The sequence below is a fragment of the Sarcophilus harrisii genome, chromosome 3, assembly GCF_902635505.1.
Source record: "Sarcophilus harrisii chromosome 3, mSarHar1.11, whole genome shotgun sequence".
Taxonomy (NCBI): Eukaryota; Metazoa; Chordata; class Mammalia; order Dasyuromorphia; family Dasyuridae; genus Sarcophilus; species Sarcophilus harrisii.
Genome location: NC_045428.1, coordinates 517,083,798 through 517,104,721, shown reverse-complemented (window position 1 = coordinate 517,104,721; position 20,924 = coordinate 517,083,798). Strand labels below are relative to the sequence as shown.

Below are 20,924 nucleotides of genomic sequence, written 5' to 3'. Positions count from 1 at the left end.
ATTCATAGACAAGTGTTGACTAAGTGTATGGGTTTGTACATGTGTATACATATACACATATATACATATCTTTATATTTGTGTTTATTCTCTGGTCATACAAGTGTTTGTGTATGCATGTGGTATGTGTGTGTATGTGTTTTCATCTGGACATTTTTGAAAAATTGAAACAACTAATGATATCTATAAAGCATTGAATTAAGAGGATCCAGTTTCAAATCTTAGCTTAATCCATTACTACTTTGGGGACTTTGAGCAAATTATTTAATTTATCTTAAACTCACCTTCCTCATCTGTGAAAGGAGTGGTGAAATATATATTCACATTTTAAATATATGGCCCAACTTTTCTGTTGCTCAGCTTTCTTTTTTTTTTTAATAGATTGTATTGATTTTTTTTCTCTTTTGTCATTGGGATTTCCTGTATCCTTTCCTTCATGTCTCCTAGTGAGTCACACTTTATTTAACAGAAAATTTTAAAATTGAGGTGGGACTTCTGGGAGCCAAGATAGCAAAATAAGTAGCAAATCATCCTAGAAAGAGAGAGGTAGAATAGTGTAAATTTTTTCCCCAGGAAAAGACATGAAAAACTTATTATAATAGAGGAAAAGATGAGATGATTGGTGATGGGCAGCTATTTAACCTTAATGTCATCAGTATTGACTCAAAGTAGAAATCATATACATTATCAATTGAATATAGAAATATATCTTATCCAACAGGAAAGTAGGAGGCAAAGAGTTGAGTAATGGGGCTGCAGGGACTGACAGAAGGGAGGACAGATCAATGGGAAATGGAAGTAAAACACTGGTGAGGAGGGAAAAGATAAGAGTTGAAAAAGGACAAACAGGAAGAAGAATAGGATAGAAGGAAATATACAGGTAGTAATCAAAACTGTGAATGTGAATGGGATGAACTCTACCATAAAATGGAATCAGATCAAAATCCAGGATCTTACAACATGTTGTTTAGAAGAAGTAGAGAAACACATATAGAATAAAAGTAAGGGATTGTAGCAGAATCATTATACTTCAGCTGAAGGAAAAAAAAAGATATCTTCTTCTAACAACAAAAATAACAGCAACAAACAAAAACATGGGTGGCAATCCTGATCTCAGATAAAGCAAAGACAGAAAGAAAACAAATTAAAAGAGCTAAAGGAGGCTACATCTCACTAAAAGGACCATAGATAATGAAGAAATATTGATGCTAAATATATGTGCACAAAGTAGTATAGCATCCAAACTCTTAAAGGAATAGTTAAGTGAAATACAGATTCATGAACAAACAAGAGATAGTGTGCATTACAAAATGTAAAATAATAATTTTGGTTTTATTAAATTAAAAAACTTTTGCACCAATAAAACCAGTATGACAAAGATTAGAATAAAAAAAGGAAAAGAAATCTAGAAAACAATCTTTAGAGCAAGTGTGCCTTACAAAGGCCTCATTTTTCAACTATATTAGAAAATTAAGTCAAGTCACTCAGAATACTTCACTCCCCAATTAACAAATAGTGAAATGATATAAACAGGTAGTTTTCAGATGAAGAAATCAAAGCTATGTATAGGCATTTGAAAAAGTGCTCTTAAATCACTTTTGATTAAAGAAATGCAAATTAAAATAACTGAGATACCTATCAGATCTATCCTATCACACCTATCAGATTGACCAATATGACAAAAAAGGAAAATGATAAATGTTGGAGAGACTATAGAAAAATTGGGACACAAATGCATTGTTGGTAGAATAGTGAAATAATTCAACTGTTCTGGAGAGCAATTTGAAACTATGCCCAAAGGGCTATAAAACTGTGCACACTCTTTGATGCAGCAATACCACTAAAGGGCTGTATTCCAAGGAAATCATAAAAAAGAGAAAAGAATCTATAGCTGCAAAAATATTGATAAAAGTTCTTTTTGTGGTAGCAAAATATTAAAAACTGAAGGAAATGCCCATCAATTGGGAAATGACTAACCAATCTGTGGTATACAAATGTAACTGAATACCGTAAGAAATGTAATAAAAAATGCAATAAGAAATGATGAATGCTAGATTTTTGAAAAACCTTGAAAGACTACAAACTGATGCAAACTGAAATTAGCAGAACCAGTAAAACATTATGTTGGAATCCTTACAAAGTGTTGTCATTAGAATTGATAGAGACAATAATTATCTAATTTAGCATGGTTCAGTATGAATAATCTGATCCTACAAGATGTTATGGGCCAGAACTTGAAACAAGGTACTAAGTGGAATTGATTGAAGCAATGCTTGTTGTGCTTGGGTTTGCACCTTTAAGAGTTTACACATTAGATGTCACACATTGGAGTTCACAAGTATGGGAGATACACAAAGTTAACTTTGTAACTTTGGGAATTCATACCTCCCATAATCCCACTGTTGGAGGAGGAGTCAACCTTTTATACCGAGCATAAATAGAGCTTCAGTCAGTGAGTCAGTACAGAAGAAGCCACAAGTCAGAGTTGAGCTAAAGGCAGAAGCTGGAAGAGCTAAAAAACAAGCTGCAAGAGCTCTTGGAACCAAGGAGTAAGAGAGGCCTCTAAGAAAGCTAACCGGGGCCAAGCAAAGAGATAAGACTTGGAAGGAAAAAATAAACGTTTGGATTTTATCAGCTGGCTGTAGTTGGGGTGATTATTACTCTGAACTAAACTGAAACTAAGGTTGTCTCGAGAAACCTCCCCAAGAAACCTGCTCCCAGAGAACCTTTATGTTACACAAAAGAAGAGAACACTACAACATTGTATACAGTATCACCAACATTGTGTGATGATCAACAGGGAAACACTTAGCTCTTCTGAGCAATACAGTGATCCAAGATAAGTACAAAGGGCTCATGAAAGAAAATGTATCCATATCCAGATAAAAAACTGACTGTGAATGCATATCAAAGCATACTTTTCCCACTGGTAGTCTTTTTCATTTTTTTTCTTTATATGTGTTTCTTCTTTCACAGCTGTGACTAATATTGAAATGTGTTTTATACGATAGTACATATGTAACCTATCAAATTCTCTGCCACTTTAGAAAGAGGGGAAGGAGAGAGAAGGAGAAAAATTTGGAACTCAAAATCTTGTGAAAATAAATTCTAAAAACTGTCTTGACATGTAATTGGGAAAAAAATAAAATGCAATTAAAATTAAAAAGAAAAAGAAGAAAAAATAAGGAAAAAACTAAAAATCTTGTGAAAATGAATTCCAAAAATTTTTCTTGACATGGAATGTGGAAAAAAAATCAAATTGAAACTAAAAATAAAAAGAAGAAAAATAAGGGAAAAAAAAACTATGTAAAACCAATAAACGCATAAAAACAAATTTTAACTTTATGTAGGTAATGTTTCATACCCGTGTTACCTAAACTTTGCAATCAATGATGAGAATTTTTTTTTCATTTTTCTTTATAATCTTACAATTTGGTTTAGATTCCTTTGTGGTTTTTGTTTCATCCATTTCCATTGTTCTAGTCATTGTGTATATTTGTTGCCTCTATTTACAAAATGATGAGGCAGTGTTTTTCACTTCAGCCATCTGGAGCTGGTTTGCTGGTAAACATATCAGTTGTTTAATTAAGGTTTTAGGAGATTCTAAAAAAACCTCAAGGTTTCATTGCTGTTTCTTTGTTTTGTTTTTCCTGTTTCACTTTCGTGAGTGAAAGTAAATGAGAAGAGGTGCTGCATTGCACTGAGAGGGGATTTAAATGAACTCAGAAGAACTCTCCTTTATGCGTGGATACCCCAATGTTGTTTAACTTGTTTTTACTCTGATTCTTTACTATCTGAACTTTGAGCTTTCCCAGTAGTGAGCACAAAGCTCTTTGTTTTTCTGTTTGTTACACTGGTAATTAAAAAAAAGTGAGAACCTCATATTATTCCAGTCTCACTTGCTTTCCAGTGGTTGGTAAAACCAAGAGTCACATTGCCTTTATTAGAGAGCTGGCCATCTAATAATGATTGGTTAGAGAAAGACAAAAGTAACCCCAAAATGGTTTAGAAATACAGGTCCTAACCAAAATTTTGCTACTAACTAGATAAACTAATTTGGACAAGTCAATATCTTTATTATTTATGAAAGGAGAGATTGGATGAAATGATTTATTCATTTAGCAAACATTTATTGACTTTTATAATATACCAAATAGAAAAATATATATTTACAAAGTAGGTCTTTTAAAGAATTTTTATAACTCTTTAGATATACTTAAAATAAATTAAAATTAACTGATAAATTATCTTATTCAAAAATGCCATGATAAAACCCTGGACTGTGTTTCTAACCAGGCTAAGCTTTTGGTCTTTGTTATTTCTGTTAAATAGTTTTTCAGTTGGATCTGACTCACCATTACCACATTTGAGATTTCCTTGGCAGAGATACTGGAATGGTTCACCATTTCCTTCTCCAGCTCATTTTACAGATGATGAACTGTGGCAAACAAGGCTAAATGACCTGTCTAGGGTCACACAGCTAGTAAATATCTGAGATCATATTTGAGTTCATGGGAATAACTCTTCCTGACTCCAGGTTAGCATTCTACAACTTTTTCCATATTTAAAATAATAACAAAGCCTGCTCTATCAACTTCATATAGTTGTCATTTAAAGCCATTGTCCTGGGAGTAAGTTAAACTCCTCAAGTGTCCCAGATACTTAATCAGTGGTCATTCATTTTCATTTGCTCTTTCTCCTCCCTCATTCCCAGCTTTTCAAATTCTCTTGTCTTCCTAGTCATCACTCTTTTGCTTTGAGCAAGGAAATGAAACCCATTAGTTGAAAGGGAATTAGCTGCAGATGTTACTTTATTAGATTTTTTTTTAATGACAGAAATGGAGGATCTATGACATAACTAATTTCAATTCTGATTCATTATATAGTATAGATGTTTATAAAATCATAGGATGTCATAGCTGGAAAGAAACTTTAGAGAATTGGTTCAATCCACTTACCTATAGGTTCTTGTTCTGAAATCATTCAATAATTAATTATGCAATAGATTAGCTGATAATGTCTTTGAGCATATATATGTGTGTGTGTGTGTGTTTGTGCATATATATACATATGTATCAAGTGTCATATATATATATATATATATATATATATATATATATATATATATATATATAAGATGGTAAAGCAAGATAGAATGGAATCAGTGGTAAAAACCTACGATCTCAACTATATCTAATGTCCTAATTTAAACATCACACAGAAGAAGTTTAAGTATCAATTTTGTGAGGAGCCAAAGTTGACCTTGTAGAAATTGGTGAGATTTGGTGAGATGAAATATATAATTATACCACACTTCTGGATGTTCAAAAGAAATGAGATAGCTCTAGTTGGGGGAAAGGAGCATCATTCAAGATTTCAGTATATATGTGTAAGAAAACCCAGGAACCAGAGGAACTTATGCTTATGCATGGTAGTTGGTATGTGCTTGAAGTTAAATGAAGAAAGGACAAGAAATGATTTTTTCATTGAAGTATTATATAGACCATGAGGTAAAGATGAAACAAAACAAAACAAAACAAAACAAAACAAAAGACTATAAGTGTAATGAAGCAAGACGGAGATCAGAGAGTATTTAATATTTTATTTAAAAGTGAGAGATTTACTGGGACCAAATGGATCCATGGTTTGGTCCCAGGGCTGAATAAGACTATTGTCTCCAAGAATCCAGCAAACAATCTGAGTTCTCAATGACCTACATACACATGGCTCAGACAGAGGGGATAGACCAAATCAGGGGCAAAGTCAGGGTGCTGAGAGCAGGAACAGGACTGACAGGGTGGGGTGAGCCTCCAGAGATGGGATGACATAATGGGCCGGAGATGGGGAGAGGCATCTTGATAATATAGTATCTGATATTCTGATAGCTTGAGATGGGGCGAGGCATTCTGATATTCTACAATTTAAGATCTTTTATACTTATCAAATATTCTGATGATTAAGAGGGAGGGGTGGTTTTGCCGAATTGAGCAGAATAATTAGAAACCGAGTCAGGACAATTTAGGGAGACTGAGTCAGGACAATAAAAGAGAACTGTGGCATAACATAAGAAATAAATCACAGGTCTGGCACAGAACCATGATACAGCTGATATTATCTAAACATGCTGATTCCCCCCCCACACACACACACACAGACACAGAGATGCACACACCAAATTTTAATAATCTCTTAACCTATCTTACTGATAATTTTATCCTTGAAAAGGTAGGAAAAATTAACTAAGAAAATTCTACTAACACTGGATTTTCATGAATAAAAGAGGAACTGATTTCTGGGGAGGAAATGATGGGAACTCTATTCAGAAATGGCCACTATTTTCTAGTGTTTGTGTTAGAAAAGAAGAACAAATTTAAATATTCACAGTCTAGCATGTATCCTAAATTTTGGAAAGTCAGATTTCAAGATATTCAGAAAAAAGTCATCATGAACTAAACTTCTATAGGAAACTTTATCCCAGAAGAGATAGAAGATTTTGAAGATCAAAAGGAAAATTTAAATGAGAAAAAAAAATGGACTTGTTTGGTGAGACCACTTAGATTCACAGGAAACTGAAGTGAACCAATCAACTTACAAGCTAGGATTGACTGAATTGATTAAAAGACTTAATAGTTTTCTAAAATCAAAACTGATTATGAAGAATATATTTAAAGTAATTAGCACTCATGCAATACCAGTCAGGATGAAGATATGCTGTTGGTGTTATAACACAAAATGTAATGGATTTGGAAAGTATCCTAACAAAAATTCTGTTGTTAACAAAACTTAGTCCTTCATGATAAAGCCTGATAAATTTTGTCTTGTATATAGCATAAAAAAGGAGGAATAAATTGATACATATTCATAAGGCATTATATAAACAGAAATACTTTAGAATACATCCCTTCTCAGAGCAAAGGTGAAAGCTAATTACAAATATTTCTCATTGGACTTGTCACATGTAAATGAAGATTTCTTAGCTCCAGTTGAAACCTATGGAATAAACCTTTGGCAAACAACCAATTATAATCAGTTTTAAATCAAATGAGGAATATGAAATAAATAAGTGATCCATATTAACTTATTTATACAAATTGAAGAGTTTATGATGTATATTAGTTGAACAGGTCATTTCCATCAACAACTCCAAAAAGTTTATCTTTAAGGATACTAACTTTAGAAATTAGTATAGATTATTTAGAGAAACTGATTGAGTTATATAATATAAATTGAGACTATGAAAATTAAGTACCTAATAAATACTTAATCTGAAAAGACCTGGGAGGATTCTTCAAAAATGGCAAAGCTAAAAAAAAGATCACAGGACAGATATTTGGACTCTATGAAGTGTAAATACCTCTAGATTAGCTCCTCTGAAACAGTGACCCCGGGAACTTGCTGGGTTAGTAGTTAGTCTTGGCCCTAGTCACAGGAATTTTCCCTTCTCTGATAGTGTGGGAAGTTGGGTGTGGGGGCCAGGGAAGATTGAGGGAATCTCTGTTGATAAGAGAGCCCAAGTCCAGTTGTTTTACTTAAAGAGGATCTTGAGCTAGGAAGAACCAAAATTCATCTGGTGAGTGCAGAAGCAGGGGGGCAGGCATGCTGCTGAGTGTGAGCACTTACAGGATGGCAAAGATCTTAATTTCACTTCTAGGCCAGAGGGGAGGCACCATCTCCCATACTACAGGACCAGAGGCAATTATACCAACAAGCTTAGATAGATAGATAAGAACAATCCAAGAAAAATAAGAATAGATTATGAAAAAAAGTAAAATAACTGGAGAAGAAGATCCAAAATCTTAAGAAAATGACACCTTAAAAATTATAATTGAGCAAGGGAAAGCCAGTGAAATCACAAGAGACTAAGAAATAATAAAACAAAATATGAAGAATGAAAAGAATGGAGTGAATACAATACATCCTATAATAAAAATAACTGATATGGAAAACAGATGAAGAAAAGAAAAAAAATAGGACTGTCTTAAAGCTATTGTTAAAAAAAAGACTCAATACAAAAATAATAAAATAATTAAAGAAAGTTGTCTTGAAATGTTAGAACAAGAGGGGAAGGTAGAAATAGACAAAATTTATACATCACTATCTGAAAGAGATCCTATAAGGAAAAATTACAGGTATGTCAGAGCCAGATACTGAAATTTTCAGCTCAAAGAGAAAATATCATTAGCAACAAGGGAAAAAAATCAGAGTTAGTGGGAACCACAGTTAGACTCACACAAGACCTATCAGTGGCTACAATAAGAGATTGTGGGACTTGGAACACAATGTATCAAAAAGCAAAAGAACTTGGGTTGTGACAGAAAATATACCCAGCAAAAGTAAGCATAATCATGAATGAAACAAACAAAACAAAAAGATATTCAATGAATTGCCAGATTTTCAGGATTTTATTGCAAAAGAATTGCACTTAATAGAAAATTTGACATATGAGATCCTAAAGAAATATAAAGTAAACATCAAAGATTAATTACAAGGGATTCAATAGGAAGAAACAATTTAATTTTTATATGTGAAAATGTAAACTATATGTCTACAATTGTCATTAGTATTAGAGTAGTTTGATAGGATGATTAGGATAGAACTGAGTGTGATGTGATTCTAAAAAGCAGAACCGTGTAGGAAAAGTTGAAAAGAGTGTTTATACAAATGAAGTGCAAGAAAAAGAACTGACACAGAAGAATTAGATGGGTAAGGAGGACTGGTGTTTCTGGATACCCTATTGTCATTGTGTGTGTGTGTGTGTGTGTGTGTGTGTGTTTATTGTATGTATGTACATGTATGCACTAAAGTCTTTTAAATTCAGAAAGAAATGAAGATAAAGTAATATGGAGGAAAAGGGAAGGAATTTTAGAGGGAACCCTATACAGATAAGATCCGGTTTAAAGAGAAAACAGCCTAGAATCTAGAAGTGAATAAAAGTCTTCTAAATTTGTAAAGAAATGAGAGGGTGAAGGAATAGGTTAAGGGAAAGTATAAAAGGGTGTGTAGATTAATAGGAATGTAATATGGTATGTACATTAATGTGAATGGGATAAAAAGGAAATAACACACACACATACACACACATTTATATATGCAATTTGGAAGACAATAAAATTTTCTAAATTCAGATAGAAACAAGATGGCAAGGAGAAAGGAATGGGAGAGAAGTTAAGAGAGGACTCCTTGAAAAAGGAAGGGGTAGAGTGAATAACAGAAGAGAACGTAGCACGTAGAAGTAATGCAGAAGAGTTGGCAGGTTTTTCTAATCCTCCCACACATAGAGAAACACACAAACATAAAATAAAGATTGAGTGGAATTTATTATGTAAAAAAGCAGGGGTAATAAGCATGAGTCCTCACATAGTTAAAGCTAAAATATATTTAATCCAAACATGAAAATAGGAAAACTACACTACATGTCAGCCATATTAATCAGTATTATATAAGACTGTTCGTAATAATTAGATAGTATAAGGTTAGAATATTGTGTTGATAGAGTTAGAAAAATATGGAAAGTCTTGGACTTATGGAAGAAGATGTTATCTATCTTTAGGAGAAACAGAACAAACAAGTACAATATGGTCTTACATTTATAAATGCATGTGAATGTATATGTACACACACATATATACACATGCATACACATATGCATGTATGTGTGTTTGAATGTATGTGTATGTATATATTTATGTATGTGTCTATGGTTGTGTATCCAAGCTTAAGTGTAGCTTTCTTGGGGCAAGGGGAAAGTAAAAATTTTACAGGAGAGAAAAAAGAAAATTTACAGGGAAGAAAAGAAAATATGGACAGCTTTGAGCACAATGAATAGTATTTATTATATAGGCTTTCTTGAAATGGAAATTCATTACTTTATATATTTTTTGAATCTTCTCATGTTCTGTACACACAGCAGTTTTTTTTCTTTTCTATTTTGTATTTAAGTTGAAAATTACTAAGTAAATGAAAGTGAAACAATAAGAAGAAAAAAATAATAATAAATGACCTGATAGCTGGAGTTATACTAAAGAAGATTGTTATTTTTAATAGATGTATACACAGTGATTTATCTATATAATGACTATGGACTTCAAATGTCCTGGAATACTCATCCAGTAAAATGTTTGGGAAAAAATCATGATCACAAACCACAATTGGTGCAGGAAATTTCCTTTTCTAGAAGTCCCTAGTACCAATGAAAGCTGTAAGCCTGATCCTGATCATTATCACTCAGAAGGCAATGAAAAAATATATAATGAGTATGAGTAGACTGAAGCAGGCAATAAAAAGGAAATACAAAGAAGAACTATGATAAATAATGTAGTCAAAGAAATACTTAATTGAAAAAGAAGATAGGCTGGTGAAATAGTGAGAATGAGGAAAAACTAATAACTCATGAATATCAAATAATACAATTTAGTTATAGCAAAGAAACGTCACCATGATTTTATCTGGAACAGGAAATTTATGGAGAGGGTAATTGTAAGATGCAAAGTTTATATTGAATATGAGCCAATACTCATACACCTTGCAATATCTCTTAAAATATATCTATAAAGTACAATAGAATAACATTAGCTTTATATTCTTTGGAAGGGGTTACTTGAAATTGAATAAATATTTCTTAATTTTGAATTGGGAGTCATAATCTAAGTTTTTCCACTGGGAGTAACCACCATTGTCAAATATTTTTCACAAATTTTTAACTTGACATGCAGTTAAATTATATAATAATTAAGCCTTTTTATTCAAATGTATTTGTTCTTATATTCCAATTTTTAAGCTATTTTTTGAAGCAATACATTTTGTTCATTTCCTAATACCCCTTCCCCAAAAAGTCTAACATGTTGGCTGAAACAGTAAAACATGATTTAGTATTTTTATAAATGTACTTTTAAAGCATAAAAGGTACTTTTAAAAAAGCTCAAAGACCATTATTTGCTATCTAGATGAGGGAGGAAAAATGGAAGGAGAAAAATGTGCAGCATGATGTTTAACAAGGGTGAATATAAAAACTATCTTTGCATGTATTTTGAAAAATAAAAAGCTATTGTAAAAAAAAAAAAACCTCAAAGACCTTTGGAATTACTCTTCCCTTTCTGAGAGGTAATGTGATTTGATGGAAGGATTCATAACTGGGAGTAAGAAGCTTAAATTCTGACTCTACCATTTATCACATGCATGAACTTGGCTAAGTCTTTCTGGGCCTTAGTTTTCTCATCTAAAAATCAGAGGATTGGAAGAGATGACTTATAAGATCTCTTTTAGTTCTACATCTGAAGTCTTTCTTTGATTTTTAATATTAAATATATCACAAATAAAGAAATCACAAGTATATATTGTTTTAAATGTTTTTAAATGCCTTTAGATCCATTATTTTGTTTAAGCTGTAAAATAGGTGATATAATTATATGCAATAGAAAATGAAGAAATTGAACACAAGATAAGCTTACCCAAAGGAGCACTTCTAGTAAGTGAAAGAGTTGGGATTTGAACTTGGGTTCTTCTAAATCCATACCTAGCATCCTGTCTGTTAGACCATGTTATGTCTGACTTGAGAGTATTTGTATCTACTGAGTATCCACTGCAATACCAACCTTTTTGTAGGATATTCCCCAATTTTTTTTCTATTGTAGAAATTAGTCTGAGGGGTTAGGTAATGATTATATTTAATTACCATGTTAAAATTCTCAAACTTTCTTTTGTATTTTGTTCTGACCTAGTAGGGGGTGTGAAGAAATGCATAATTTTGGCTGTTTTATGCAACAAGAGTACAACTTAGCAAGAACTGACTGCTGGACATTGGTCACAGCACTTAGTGTGTTTCTAGGTCAACCTTTGTTTAACTTTGACTGATAATTTTGTTATTTCATTTGTTTTGGCTCTGGATACCATAGACACTTAGCAGTTTCATAACCCCGACTGAGTTTATCTAACCTTTGTCTACTTCAGTTTCCTTGACAGTAAAGTGTGAATATTAATGATCCCTAATTCCCAAGATTGTTGAGAGGATCAAATATGATATCTGTAATGCACTTAGCAGAGTGCCGGGGCCATCATATACACTCAACATCCTTGCTCCCTCCTATTTGCCCTTTTCTTTCTGTTCCCTTCATTTTCCCTCTTATGTTTTATATGGAATAAATCGCCAATAAAGTTTTTCAATTATTACATAAGTATTTATTAATTACATATTATGGTCAAAGGTTATCTTAGGAGTTAAAGGGACATATATAAATAAACATGACATGGACCTTCCTCTCAAAGAAATTATACTCTGCTAGAAATGATAAGATATGCACCAAAATATATAATAAAAATTAAAATGTGTTTAGAGCATAAGATGAACATTAAGTACCATGAGATCAGAAGAGGAAGATATCAATTCTGTATGGAAACCTAAGGAAAGGTTTCATGGAGGAACTGAATTTGAACTATCCTTTGAAAAAAGAATAACCAATAGATTAGAGTAGTAACAGAGAGAATTGAAAAGTATAGCACAAGTGCACAAATGTGAAATATTGCTGAGGAAAGAGTGATAATTTTATTTGATATGGACACAGCAAATGATGGGAAATAATGATATTTAAGGTCTTTAATGTAAAGCTAGAGAATTTATACTTTATGAAATGATCAACAGAAGACTATTAAAAGATGTTTTTGTTTGTTTGCTTGTTTTATTTTTGTTTTGTTTTTACAATTAAGTGCTTGCCTGGATTGTTCATGAGAAATATTAATTTGTTGGGAAATGCTTCTGTATACCTTATCTATGCTAAGTCTTGCTTTCAGGTTGATTAAAACATTCTCATCACCTTATTGATAAATATTGATAAAACTTTTCTCATTCATTTTCTTTAGTAATCTTTATATTCTTAGTTTATGATTTTGTTTAATTTTTGCTTATAATCCCTCTCTAAAAAAATCTTTTTAACCTAATTTCATCATATCTGTTATTAGTATCCTAGTTCTTTAGTGGTCCATACTTTAAAGCTCATTTGACTTTTTCCTCTCCTTTTTTCAACCACTCAGTTTTTAAGTTCCATTCATTCAGCCAAGAATATATTGCTTACCTCAATGCCCTACTTTGGAGTACTACTTACTTTCTTACACAATAATATCCTGGTTAGCCAGGATCACTTGCCACTATTCAAACATGTGGCTTCTTCTCATCTCATCATGTGTTTGCACACATCTCTCCTCTTAATCCTGGAATGCTGCCTCCCCACATCTTGACATATTTAAATCCTTTCTTTCACTCAAGTCTGAGCTCAAGTTCCAGGTCTTCTGTAACACCCATTTTTCCTGTCAGGAATATAAGATTTTCCCCTCAAATTCTTTGCTACCACTGTTTATGGAATTCTGATGTACTTAAATTGTGTAAAGTTTATGATACTTATTTAAAGTATTCATCACATTTACCTTCTTTAGATAAAAAAAAAAATTCCTTGAGACCATAGATCTCTAATATATAGAGTGATACATTATATATAGTGCATATAGTTCACCTCCCCCATCATATCTTCTTCCTTCTTCCTTTCTTTCTCCTTTTCTCTTATATAGGCAGGTTTTACTTAGACAGTTTGGGAAGCAAACCAATCTATGATGCCAAAGGTTTTAAGCTTATTTATTTAATTCTTTTTTAGCTCATACAAGGAACATACTTGACTTTAGATAATCCAACATGGGGTCGAGAAGCAAAGACATATTATCTTTACCTCTGTGAAAAGACTACAGCTGTACCTTGAGAAGGGGCATTGTACCCAATGTCTATTGAATTTCCAACAGGAGAAGTAAGAATATTCATCATTCAAGTCAAGAATGTCTTTCTATCCTGATACTCATTTTATTCCAGACTTTGGGGCAGTTTTCTCAGGTTATGTGTAATTTTAAATAGGAGAGGGTTCTTACCTCAATACATTTTATAGTTTCATACTTAGGATATTATAGACAAGAAGGTATCAAATAATGAGATTAAATAAAAGTTTCTAATTTTAAATAGGAGAGGGTTCTTACCTCAATACATTTTATAGTTTCATACTTAGGATATTATAGACAAGAAGGTATCAAATAATGAGATTAAATAAAAGTTTCTAGTGTGAAGTTTCCAGAAAAGGAGGAGGACAGTCTCCTCTACATAGGAGGAGAGTGCATTTCTAGATTTGAAAGAATCTGTTTCCAAAAAAATTTAGGTTTACCTACTGAGGTAGAATTAACGTCACTTTACTTGTAAGTGAACTAGAAATCAAAATGAAGGTAGACTTTGTGAATGGTCACTGCTTTCAGAAAAATTTAATCTTGTATAATTCCATTGCAAAATTAGTGGATTCAAACCATAATGAAGAAGGGAGGAACTCCTGTTATCCATTTCTAGGATGTATAAGGTTACAGACAAAGGAACACTATCTGTGTATCCACACACTGGCTCAGGTTAACAAAGGGTGGAGTTGGTCTCACCTTCACTGATTTGCTGTCTGACCTTGGACAGAAACATTAAATTTCTGTACCTCAGCCATATGCATAATGAGGATAACATATTATTCTTTAAAAGATACTAAGAGGTAAGGATGAGATAAAAGTTGTCACCATTCATAGCTTAAAGGCATTATATTTTTATAGTAAGCTGCTTAAAATATGTAAAGTGTAATTTGGAAAGTACTCTCATATGGCTCTCTAAGACATTTCCAGATGTTGCTGAGCAGTCACATGCCAGTCGTTGTGCAGCAGTCATTACCACCCGAATGGAAAATTGCAGTGACTCACTTCATGCCCAAGAGCATTTCAAAAAAGAACAACCAACTTCCCTCCTCTAAGATTCTTTGAATCCAAATCACTTGTATGTCCCCTTTCCTTATTTTTGGAGTTAGTTCCATTCTTTGACCAAAAACTGGTTTCACACAAAACAACCTTTACTTAATATTTGCTTATTGTCTGATTTTAGCAATTACTTCATAGAATTGAAGACAGTCAGTTCCAAGAAAGAACTGCATACATTCATTTTTGTTGTTCATTTCTTTCAGTCATATGCAACTCTTTGTGATCCTATTTAGAGTTTTCTTGCCAAAAATACTAGAGTGGTTTACCATTTCCTTCCCTAACTTTTTGCCATTTTCCATATTGAGAAACTGAGGCAAATAGGGTTAAGTGACTTACTCAGGGTCACATAGCTAGTCAGTGTCTGAAGCCTGATTTGAACTCATGGATAAGTCTTCATGTTTCCAAGCCTAATGCTTTATCCACTCTGCCCATCCAGCTGCCAAGCCTAATGCTTTATCCACTATGCCCATCCAGCTGTCACATATGCTCATCAACTGGATACTTATTTTGAGTGTGTTTTTGGTTTAGGAAGGATTATTTACTTTTTAAATTGTGGTCACCTAGGATTCAGAGACCATAATTGACTTTTTATATCTCAGATACTAAGCATCTAAAGAATCTTTACATTATTCAGAGAGGTCCAAACTTAGAATTAGGAAAGTTTGTGCTCAAGAGCCACCACTGATCTGTGCTGGCTATGTGACCCTAGAAAAGTCACTTAATTACTTATTGTTCCCAGTTCACTCTCTAAGATTTTAAATTGCAGAGCCAAAGTTGAGATACATTGGCAAAAGGAATTTTCTCACTGAGAATTCCCTACAATAATGAGTCACAGATTTGATCTATAGAATTACAGTGGATATTATGAAAGATATCTGCAAAATAGAAATATGAACTCTGAATCACATGATTTTTGTGTTCAAAGTAATGATCTGTTTCTTTCTACAAAATCTACAGGTTGACAGTTGGCCTTCTAGTTTTTGTTTTTTGACTTTCAATGATGGGAAAATCCAATTGCTCTGTTAATGCAGTATAAATTTATATAAGCCTTGAAGTTTTCCTTATAGACTTCTAAACAACATTATCCAAAGAGAGAATATTATATAGGAGCTGATATAATGGTGGTGGTGGGGGTGCTTTTCTTAATTATTTGTTGTTGTCATAGACCCCTTTGGCATTGTGCTGAAGTCTATGGATTCCTTAGCAAAATAATGTTTTGAAATGTGTAAAATTAGAAACATAGTATTATACATAAAACCAATTATATTTAAATATATGTCAAAATATATTTAAAAACTCACAAGTTTATCTACTTCACTCTGGGGGGGGGTCTCTAATGTCACTTCTAGATCTAAATCTATAATTGTACAAACACTAATTTTAGAGATGGGAATGACTTTAGCACTGAGATACTTTATATATCAAATAAGAAAACAATTATCCAGAGAAATGCTTTTCTGAGAACAGTTCCATTCCCTAGTATTAGATAATTTACATGTTGGATGTAAATATGTAAAACTACATTTGAGAAACAACATTACTTAAGTACCATCATTTAATATTTTTAATTCCTTCTATATCTTTTGCTTTTTGCTTAGCTTACTTAATCTCAATTATTTATCTTAATTTCTTTTCCTGCTAGTATTGGTACCTGGAAAATATTTAGCTAATTCAAAAAACTTCATTGACAGTTGGATCACTCACTATTTCATACAACCAGTCACTTTGACAGCTTCAATACCTTATGCTAATAATCCATGAAGGGAGAATTTTTACAATTGAAATTCTCATGTTGAAAGCAATTTAACATGTGCTAGTTTTTATGAGATCCCCAAAGGCCAGATAGTTCAATAGTGGTATGTAAAGTGCTGTGCGTATGTATGTATGTATGTATATATATATATATATATATATATATATGTGTGTGTATATATATATATATATGTGTGTGTGTGTGTGTGTGTGTGTGTGTGTGTGTGTATGTGTCTGCATGTGTGTGTTATGTATAAGATAGAAATAGAGAGATACAGAAAATTTGTAGTCATAAAGTGAGAAAGTCATGCTTAAGAGGATATCATTGGTGTCTCCTTGAAGACATTCAGATAGTCTATTGCCAGCCTCATAAACTTGAAATACCAATACTTAAAGCGGCTAGGTGGTTCAGTGACTTACACTTGGTTTCAGAAAGACCTAAGTATAATCTGAGCCTCAGAAAACTACTAACCAAATGACCCAGGGCAAGTTGCTTGAGTTTTTTGTGCTTCAGTTTCCTCATTTTATAAAATGAGGATAATAATGGTACCTACCTGCCAAGGTTGTTATAAAATACAAATGAGATATTTCTAAAAGGCCTTGCAAATTTAAAAGTTCTATATAAGTACTAGGTATTGTTTTAATAGTGTATACACAACAGGATGACTTTATAGAGAAGGACTTTTTTTTTTTTTTTAACACATTCCTTCAGATCATTCCAAAAGCAAAATTTGTGAGTCCAAGATTATGCTATGAACCTTTCCTTGTTTTTGTACTTTCTTTGCCCAAATTTTCCAGTGTTATGCCCTTCCTTCTCAAGGACTGAAAGTGTGTAAATAAAAAAAAAAAAAAACATTCAATATAATATTCAATGGAATTAAGAGACTCCAGAGCAGAAAATATCTTTTTTATTAAATACTCTCATGAAAGATAAAAGCATGAGATTCAAAGAGGTTGTCTTATCTTAAGCCGCATTTTATTACCTCTTTTACCTTACCTCTTTCCCTATTCTTGATAAATAATCCTTTTCAAATTTGGAAATGTGTAGGTTGATCTGCTTTCTAAGTATCAGACAAATGTTTTAACTGTCTTCAGGTGTAGGAATAAAATGTTTGATTCTGGATATGTCATTCACATTTGCATTTAAATTTAATTTCTGTAGCTTATATCTTTTATATCTCTTTCTTTTCTTCAGGCTGTACATCGATGGACCTTTTGGGAGTCCCTTTGAGGAATCGTTGAATTATGAGGTCAGCTTGTGTGTGGCTGGAGGCATCGGAGTGACTCCTTTTGCATCAATACTCAACACATTGCTGTATGTCATTTTGATATATTGTATAAGCCTCTTAATCAATGTTTAGTTAAATGGAATGCTGTTACTGTTTTAAGAGATTATCTCTTTACGTATGTAATGCCTTTAAGACTTCAGCCTCTAGCAGTATAAATAACTAAAGTTGCTAGCCAAGGAGGGAATTGTAGTCTAATTTACTGATTATTGATGTGATATATATGGTGTTTTTCTAAAAATGGTGAAGGCTTGTCCCTGGAGGATTTAGCATTACATGATTGATTCAACCCAAAAGTAATGCTGTAAGTGGTATTGTACTGAGGCTGGAGACAAAGTGGAGGTATAAATATACTCTACAATATCATATGTCTTTGGGTCTGGCTCATACCCTCCAACTTTCTCTCATAAATATCTAAGTGATTGGAAATAGATCACCACCACAAGTTATATTTCCTCTCTCTTAAGGGATAACCCTATGTAGAGGAACTATACTTCTGCTTACCATCCTTAACTCACAAACCCCCATCCACAGCATTTTTTACTGAACAACCACCTATTCATAAGATAATATATTTATACATTGTGTAATATTTATGTTTCTTGCCTTTCACAGTAATAACAGTTTTAGATCTTAAATATAGTCACTTCCTTAAGGGAAAATAAATAATATTAAAGATATTAATATATTAAAGAAAGTACATTAATAGAATGTAATATAATAACATTAAAGATAGAATGTAATACATTACACATATAAACCGCTAATATACTCTACAAACACTAATCTTAAGTGAGTGGCCATATGCTTACAGAAATCTGATAAGGAAATTCATAAAGGATGAAAACTCATGGACTTGGGATTACCCACAATTTTGAATTGCAAATTTTAATACCATTGATCTATTTAGGAATATCTGTTTCACATAAAAATACTTCTCTGCTCCTTGCTTGACTGTTGATTCTCACTACTCTTCAGTTGGTACTCCTTTTTTTTTTCTTTAAACATAGCATTTACAAGCTATTTTAGTTATATATTATCATTAAAATGGCATCTAGAAAGTGTTAGTTCTTAATATAAATAATAGTTCTCTTTAAGTTAAAAGTCTATAAAGTATATTAAATTGGTTATCTCTAGGCTATACAGACTAGTAAGTTATTCACTCACTTAAATTCTGTATTAGCTAGTTGGAATGGACACAAGCATAGTTCAAGATAACTTTTTAGTCTAGCTCATCAGTATACCAAAGCAATTACAAATTCCCCCTCTCCTTTTGCTTTCAAGTCTAATGTAGTAGCATAAAGTCCTCTAAGGACAACAGTTACATCTGCCTCCAACTTTAGGTCATGCTGAAGGACTATAGCTATCTCTGAAGCTCTTGGCCAGTAAAATCAATTGTCTGGCTTCGAATCAAGAATCACTCAGGTGAAGCATTCTGTTCATGAACTGTTTTCAACTGCCACAGTACACACTTAGTAGCTTCCAACAATCAATACACTGAACCCCATTTCCCATCCCAGTCCATTTTTTTCTGTTTATGTTCCTATATCATGTTAGATTCATTTACCTCTTTGTTTCACTTACCTGTGAACCATTATCATTACTTGATTTGTCTCCTGAGTCTCAGTGATTTGTCTTTCACTTAACAAGTCACAACACTCGTTTCCCATTTCATATTAATGGTTCCTTTTCAAATCATACCTCAGACTCTGAATGTTTATATGGTTTCTCTGTTTAAAAAAATTCCCCTCAGTAATAAACTATGTTTTTTATATTTTTAACAAATGACCTGAGTTAGTTATCATAGTTAAAGCTCTAAAAAACTTCAGTTTCTTTGGTACCATTGAAATGGTATTTCTTTATACTCACTTTTCTCTAGTTTTTAATTAATTATATACAGTTGCCTCTTTATTAACTAAACTGTTGAAATAAGTCATCATTCTCCACTGTTTACAAGGGTCTTTATGTCTTTGTATGTATACTACATTGTTTTTTATCCCAGACTATTGAGATCCTGTATGAAAGTTATTGTGCTTCATAAGTATATGTTAGCATTGTAGCAAAACAAAATTTATTTTTCTACTCATTATATATCATATTGATGGCATTCTTAATGCTTGGCAATATCTTAGATAATTGCCAATGAATATATATATATATATATATATTTCCTTTATACAAATGTATCTTTTCTTCAATTGTCATACTAAACTGCTTCACATGAAAAGGGCCTTAGAAATTCCATATACTTTATCTGATTTGAACCCAGAGCTTTCAATTCCAAATTTCATATTTATTCCAGTGTGCCACTTTGCTAATTCAATAAAATCAGGTTCCTTTTAATAAGGGAGCAAATGAGAAAAGGATCCCTTCTTATTTTAGGAGTAGCTAGGCGGTCTATCCTGATTCACAGTCTTACTAATTATTAGTGAAAGAGTAAAATTTGGGGCCCTGTTCCTTTGTCTTCCAGTCTTATAAATTTCCCCTTAGACTACTCATGAGACAAAACTAAGGGCTCTGGTATTCAACCCCTTTTCCTCCTAGGGCCTTAGTATTGCTGGCTAATCAGTGGGATCATAGTATTTTGAGCTGATAGGAAATTAGACAATATTTATTCCCATGTTTTACAAATAAATTGTGGCTCCAAATGGTAAAATAACTTTCCCCACATCCATCCATCCATCCATCAATAGCTAAGAGAGAGAATTCAAACCTTGGCACAGTGAGCCAGAAATCTAAGAAAATAGCTATTATTATAAGATGCCAGTCCAATTTATTGTCCTCTATGATATTTAAATTCTACTTCAATCACTATATAATTTGCTGGGGGAAGGCATCACAGTGAAGTAGAAGTAATATTTTGGATTTGAGGAGGACATAAATTGGATTCCCAGATTTCCTACTCATGAATTGTACATCCTTGGGAAAGTAACGTAACTTCTTGAACCTCCTATTGCTCATCTATAAAATATTGAGGATGGTGGATGATATTAGAGAACTAACCTTCAAAGATTCATTTCAGCTCAAAGTTCTATGATCCCCTCATGTCATAGATATGAAAAGGGAAAGTAAGAAAAAA

General features: G+C 32.6%; 1 protein-coding gene across 3 annotated transcripts in view; it reads left to right on the top strand.

Moving 5' to 3' along the window:
- Positions 1-20,924, top strand: part of NOX4 (NADPH oxidase 4) — a 232,949-nt gene that overhangs the window by 192,945 nt on the left and 19,080 nt on the right. For all 3 annotated transcript variants that reach the window (XM_003764641.2, XM_031961906.1, XM_031961907.1), the window contains one exon: positions 17,755-17,874. In XM_003764641.2, the coding sequence (XP_003764689.1) occupies positions 17,755-17,874 (120 nt within the window). The remainder of the gene's footprint in view (positions 1-17,754; positions 17,875-20,924) is intronic.